Consider the following 7,741-nt stretch of genomic DNA (forward strand, 5'->3'; position numbering starts at 1 on the left):
CGGTAAATTAACACTGTCGGGATTTTTATCAGAATACGATATACTACATACTCTATTCCAATTGTTTCAGGCGTCAATTGAGAAACCGGCCAACATCCCCGTGGTTCTAGCCTTCCCTAGCGTGCTATACCAAACTAGGATCGGTGGCTACCAGGCGGAATTATCCTTACCACTTGGAATGGTCGTGAACGCCGTCTTCAAAAACCAGAATTGGCTTTACATCCAGACGCCGCACGCCGAAGAAGGTTACATCAGCTACGCAGCATGCATGCCGTTAGGTAATCAATATCTTTACAAATACATCTAATAAACCTAATTTAAATTATAATTGAATCTCTTTGAAAGTACTAATCGTTTTATTTGATCAAACCACTAAGTCAGTGTTTCCCAAAGTGTGGTACGCGAAAGACATTGGTAAATATACAGAAAGGCGTAAGATCTAAAGAAAGTTCTGCATGAAAGCCTGAAAACGGGAAAGTAGTCATACTCAGCTTCTTTTTCATACTGATGTTTGTTGGCTATCTCGAGGGAAAATTATAAACCGATTCCTTGAACTTAAAACTTCAAGTTTTTCTTAATGATAGATTTGACGAACCTAGAAACTGTTTAGATGACTGGAAATAGCTTTGTAAATTGGCATACTTAGCATAAAATGAACGCTACCATGGAAACATTACATTTGTTGCTATTTGTTTTTGATGGGAAAGTTTGGGAAACACTAATGTAAAATATTTCTTTTGTAGGTATTATCCCGTCTTCTGATGACTCCTCTTCACCATGTTGGGAAAACAACACGGACGTTTTTCCTAGACCATCTGGAAACATGACGGATACTGAGAAACTGAGCTCCAGGTCCGATTGCAGCGGAAGCAGATGTAGGAGTAGACGGTCCCGAAACGCAGCAAGTACTTGCGGTGAGAGGAGCGTGGATAGGCTGTATCTCAGGGCTGCGGCTTCTTCAAAGTCCATGGACGTTCGGCAGACTTTACTCGTGATTTCCTGCGATTACGAGAAGGAAAATGATAAGACGTTGAGCGTGTGCAAGGGAGAAGTCGTCGCTCTTCTCGGTACCCACTACAGGGGATGGTTTTGGGTCAAGAAGAAGGAAGGACTCGAAGGTTTCATTCCTGCGGCGGTCGCAGGTCACGGATTTTTATGATGTACGAAAAAAAAAACCGAATTGTAAATAACTTGTAAATAAATAATTTATTTCCATAATGTATTTCATTTTCAATCCAAAATATAATAAGTTATGATTCTTAATTTCAGAATCGTTTAAGACACAAAAATTACTATAAAATTAATTTTTTTAAAACGATCAATTAAATATTGAATAACATGAAAACGAGAATTACTAGAAGTCTAATACTAAACTCATTGTAAAGGCTATACTTTTGTCTTTAAGTTTAATAATTAATGACCTATTAACCCAAGTGATTATAGAATAATTACATAAAATATATAGATGCTCCAACCAAGTAATCTAATAGGACTCGTGAATATTTGGTTGCAAACTTTCTATATACTTATATTATTTGTAGGAATATAGCATGATACAAATATAAATTATACATATATTTTGGGTAAATAACATAGTAGTTTTTAGAGCAATTCTGATTAGAAGGTGTTTTTACATGGTTTTCTTTAAATGTACCACCTCATTCCACTAAATAAAGGTGAAATTGCAGAATCTCAAAACTTGTCAATGAAAATTATAACAGTTCATTGATTAATTGCTAGTTGACAAACCTTTTGAGTTATTCTGATCTGCTGGAAAAATATCATAAAGATGATGATGATGAAAAGATTTCGTGAAATTCTCTATGACTGGCTTAAATAGTGAAGAATTGAAGTAAAAATGAAAATGTGGTTTTCATCACAAAGCAAGAGTTTCTCCTGAATTTCGATAACTGTAAATAAATTTGAATATTTAGTTATTAGTTATAGCATAGCAAAAAGAGTTATAACATATGAAGAAAAATTATTGTTTTTAAAAGTCTAACTTTTATTTTAGTTTAGTAGGAGACGAATTAGAAGTTAAATGATTATTGTATTGTTGTGTCCAACCGTTATTATTACAATTATTATTGTTAATATAGTGTATTAACGTATTAGAGACATCCACGGCGTGCCTTAGTCGCCTTATTATATAAACATATACATCAGCATAAAGGAACCTTCACAGTGAGAACGATTGTAACATTCCTTCCTATTTTCAACTGAGAAACCAGATGCAGAATAGGCAGTTTCATCGAGACCAACTACTGATAAAAAGATCGCTCATATTTTCAATTGGGAATTAGACGTAGAATTGGCAAAATCCGTATAGGAGCAGTGACCTGCTTATCAAAACCGTGCTTTATTCCTCAAACTCCCACCTTCTTGCTTAGTTAATTTATACGTAGAATAAGTATTTGTAATTAGTCTTAGGAAGAGAGTTAAAGAATCAAGTCGTATCGAATATTTTAATAATAAAGCGAAAGTAAAATTCGTTCAATTTATTATTTTTCAAACCTAAGGCTCCACAACAGAAGAAGATATTCCACAGTGTCCAGAAATCCATCCCTGGGACACGACAGTATAGCAATGATATTTTTTTTGTCAGTTTTTATTTACAATTTATTCTACTGAACATTTATCAAATCTGTTCGCTGTTGACATTAGGAAGTTGCTGCCCAGTGGCACCAATCCATAACGTTTGTATACAATAATTATTTATTCTTTACTTAAATCTAAATTAGAGATCCAAGCGCTTGAAGCGCTTTAATCTTCTCGTTGTCACGCCGTTATCCAGAAAGTTGATCGCCAACGGGTTCGTTATGCGAATATAGCCTGTTTGTGTATTTTTTTGAGAAATCTTTCGCAACCTCTTGCGGACAATGTTCTTATTGGTTTGCAAATATCTGTCCACAATGAACACAGACAGATGGAATGTTTCGGATAAAAACTTGAAATCCAAATTTACGAACATCCAGTTTATCAGGACTATTTGTCTATTTGTAGTCATCATTTAAGAAACCATTTCGAATTTGGTATTTGATCTCGTCGTTCAACTACTCTAAGTATATAGGCATTGGATCTGGATCATCTTGGAAATTTTATCTATTTATTGGTCAGTAAATTATCTATACTTCTTCAATGGGCCTCCTCCATGTAAATAGCAAAAATATTAATTTGATGCACTTTTTGTATTTCTATAGAACTTGGCACGTTTCAGTAAAATATCCTTTGATTTTTGCGTTTATGTATATTTGATTGCATAATTTAAGGCCCCTGAAAATAGTAGTTAACTTCTGCTTCTATTCTATGCAACCAAATATACATCAAAACGCCTTACGTTTGACAGTTTGAATAATTAACGAATGAATAATATTATTTATCCTAGCTAAGTGTGTTTCTATGATCAACTTTGACATACAAAAATTGATAAGGCCCTAGAGGTCTAATATATTTTTAATGCATTTTAGATAAAATAAAGGTTTTTCCCACGCAAATGTTCCCTCTAATATAGGAATAGTTGTATATATGTACTAACAACCATAGTTTAAAATTTTAATCTTAAGTATCCTAAACACTTCAAATATAAATAATTGCATCGGAAATTATCTCCATAATATTGTTAAAAGTGTAAGAAATATAAACCGATGCAAACCAAAAACGATTATGTTGAGAGATTTGTAATAAGATAAATGTTTGTGCCCTTGCAAATTGTAAAAGGGTCAATAATTATGTATGTAAAGTTATTTTTTGCTCAACTTTGTAGTCGTGGAGGCAAATATGAAAAATTTTAAAGATGTGAAAGAAAATTTTTCCTTTCTATTTTCGTATATAAAGTTTCAGAAAAGCTATCCTATCTTTATAGAATTGAATCTTTCTAAAGGAATCAAGATACAAATTTACTTTTTGCTAAAGACTTCAATAACAAAAGAAGCACTATGTCCAAAGCTTCCTAGAAGAAAAACAAAATTTAAACAATGAATCAAATCTTCAGATAATTCAAAAGAAAAATGAAAATTTACAGTTTGCATTTGTGAAGAATACAGGAGTTCCAATTTCTAAAAACTTCAAGACAAACAACACTATGTTCACATAGTTTATTAAAAGAAGATCAAAATTTAGTCATTCAATCAAATCTTCGGAGAATATGAAAGAAAGACAAAAATTTACGTTTTGCATTTTCCCATGTGAAGAATACAGGATTTCCAATCTTGACTTGAGATAAAAAAAACTGTATGTCCACAGTGTAACCATAGCTTCTAAAAAAATAGTCATTGAAGCAAATTTTCAGAGAATTCATAAAGATTTATAATATGATAATAATAAAATTATTCTTAAACAAATATTTTTACTTTTTAATTCTATATAAAAGGTGTCCCAAAATTAACGCAAGATTTGAATTAAATAGAAAACACAGTTTTAATCACAATCTGAAGACTAAAAACTGTTTTTTATTTAATTCAAATTTTGCGTTAATTTCGGGACACCCTTTATTTAATCAGGAAATTAATAAATCCAAGTGTTTCCTGAATTATTGTAGTAAATATTATTTATGTTCAACACGAAATACTGTTGTGTCCAACCATTAATATTGTAATTGTTAATATTAATACAGTGTATTAACGAACTAGAGTCATCCACGGCGTCTCTTAGTCGCATTATTATATAAACATATACATTATAAACACATAATGATCATTACACGTACAAGCGTAATCGATCATCTTTTTCATATAAACAAACGCATAGGATTTTGTCCCGGTCTTATAATAAACAAAACCACCAAGGCCGAATCCTGTGGGAACGCTTAATCATCAATATATACAAACCCTACTCCCTATCACAACTCCCACCCCGTATTAATAAGAATTAACTTTATAAGTAGAATTAGTTTCAGTAAAACGTTAATATGATGAGCATACTCTCAGATGAATCTTAAATCGACCCAGTAACGAATAAAGTTATGTAAAACCAAACGAATTTCATTACTTTCCCAACTATTGAGACTCCACAACGAAAACACCAGACAATATTCCAGAATTCCATCCCCGGGACACGACAATAAATTCAAAATAATTAGTTGATGTTTATTTAATAAACACAACTAAATTTTATTATTCTTTTGATTGAATGATGACACGACAGGAAACAACAGTTTCATTACCTTTTTGTGCAGATCACTCGTGTCGTATCAAATAATAAACTAATTGTTATACAAGAGTATTAATAACAAATGAATATACAATTAAATACGCTGTATTGATACGAATCTCCACGATCAAGGTAGCTCAGTAAATTTAAAAAGGTAATTATGTTTCAAGGATCAATTAACAATTTATTTATCAGTTTAAAACTTTTATTCATTGTCTTCTATAAAAAAAAAATTGAATAGAATTTTATTATCAGAATAGAATAAAGAAACTCTTAAAAAATAACATTAATTTGGATTATATTATACAAACAAATTAAGAAACATATTTTTTTTAATCAACTTTTTTTTTAAGTAAAACTGTCCGAACTAATTTCGCAAAAATATTAGAATTGTAATTATTGAAGGACATTGTATGAATAAATGTTGCTCATACATATTTAATTGTCATAACAGCCTTTGGTGTTCATACGTGTCAAGTATTTTTGCGTCACTGTGATTATTTGTTTGTTTTATTAAAAAAATGTAAAAAAAAATCGCGAAGAATAATTTTATTTTTTTTCGATGTTTAAACACAAAAAAAATCTTTTAATAATCATTGTTATTTAATTAATTAATTGTTTATTATCGTGTGTAAATGTAACAATGATTTTGTACAAATTTAATTCTCTAGATAGGAATACTTTGGTTAATAGAATTTTAGTCAAAATGTACTATAATAAAATAAATAATTCGGTAATTATATGATTTGTATCATAATAATTGTATTAATACTATGCAATACGCAATAAGTTCTGTTCTCGAGCAATTAACCTTCAAGAGGACGTCGTAACAATTTTATAATTGTTTACATTTAAAACTCTTCTTGGAATATCGTCTTCATAAAAACTCTATTGTAAATCTGTTTTTAGAACAATGTTTATGAAAATGTCTTAAGAAATGTATGTCTTATTACAGTCGTCCTCGATTAACGCTGATTTGGTATAACGCTGTTTGCTGGAAAACTTAAAAAAGCTCAAAATTTACCTGGATTCAAATTATCGCGTCAATTCGTTGATGACATCTAGATATGCAAGAGTTACTGCAGATTCTGGTGAGGGCCTTACCAACGACTACCTTCAAGAACTGGAATTGAAGATTTTCTTAGAAAAAGTTTAGAAACGATAACCGAAATTGTAGGGAATGATCCAAATTTTGACAGCAAGAAGAGGAGTTTTTTGTGCGATCGCATGCTTAATGAAAGAAAAAGACAAATGTTTCTGGACGATTTTATCGCAAAAAATACGAAATATATCACAAGAGCCAGTACCTTCATCACAAAAATAAGCACATTTTTGCGTTATATAAAACATATATTATAATGCAAATTACTATAAATACAACTTATTTTTTTTTATCATTCACAATCTGCCACAATTTTGACAACGAGTTGAACAGTTTTTTGATATTGAAAAAAGAAAACAAAAACAGAAAAACAAAATAACGATTTCCCATCGCAAATCTTCCTATAAACAATTATAAATTTAACTAAAAAGAAATAATTCGATGACAAACTTAAAATTAAGATAATTTTTTTTCCCTATTTGCTATGTGTTAAAATGACCTCCTATAACTCTGTTTCGTTTAGCACTCTGTCTTCATGAACGCATCTAAAGTACTAAACAAGGTCTTACTGTATATTAGTCAAAACATTGGTCTATCTCAGGATGAACTTTAACTGTTAATAGCAGTTTTTCTTCATTTTTTTTCCACAGCTGCAGCGCACATTTTGAGAACCTCTGGGTTAACGAACAGTTCGGACTACAAACAAATATTTTATGCTCGGAAAACGAACACATGTTCGTATAACGAACATTTAGCAACCGATGGATTATTTCTAAAGCTAACAGTGGTGGTAACATCTTTGAATTTATTACTTTCGTTAACCGATCACCTTTTTTGTATTACAACAATGTCAATTATAATTTTATTAGTATTACAGATTACCGGATTAGTAGATATATATTTCATTCAGTATTATCACTTCTATTAAAGAAAATATTGCCCAGAAAATTATTCAATTTTATTAAAGAATTTAAAATTTAGAAGAAAAAATAAAATAAATTATTACAAACTGTCTAATTTTTAATAGAAAACAAGCAATTTGTTGATATAATTGCAACAAACTTTGGAACAAAATAATCCGGAATAAATAAGACGTACACTTTTAGTCAATATTAATTAAAAAATAATATTGCAGATAAATTCATGTGTTTAATAAATGAGCCGTTATTTTAGAAAGTGGTATAAGTCCATTTCTTCATATATCAATAATTTGTTAAAAAAAACTATAAACCTATTAAATAATTATTAAAATTGTTAAAGAAAATAAACGTTTTCTTTAGTTCTTATAGCACTTTCAATAATATTTTATTAGAAGAAATAAAAACAAGAGGAGATTTAAGACTATATTTTTTATAGACATTGGCTTTATTGAAATGAATTTTTAATATAAAAATAATAATAATTATAATGAAGACACGAATAATTTGTGTTATATTAAAAAAAGAAGATATAAATATACAAGTGAAGTATTGTTTATGGCTCAAATGATGA

At 30.0% G+C, this 7,741-nt stretch overlaps 1 protein-coding gene across 1 annotated transcript; it reads left to right on the plus strand.

The window, feature by feature from the left end:
- Window positions 1-70: 70 nt before the first annotated feature.
- On the plus strand, window positions 71-1,159 carry LOC108569911 (the record flags this gene model as incomplete). The annotated part of the gene is made up of 2 exons (XM_017931668.1): window positions 71-278; window positions 744-1,159. Coding segments are annotated over 2 exons (624 nt in total), but the record flags the coding sequence as incomplete, so codon positions are not given.
- Window positions 1,160-7,741: the final 6,582 nt, after the last annotated feature.

The sequence above is a fragment of the Nicrophorus vespilloides genome, unplaced genomic scaffold, assembly GCF_001412225.1.
Source record: "Nicrophorus vespilloides isolate i.1.1-1 unplaced genomic scaffold, Nicve_v1.0, whole genome shotgun sequence".
NCBI classification, from domain to species: Eukaryota; Metazoa; Arthropoda; class Insecta; order Coleoptera; family Silphidae; genus Nicrophorus; species Nicrophorus vespilloides.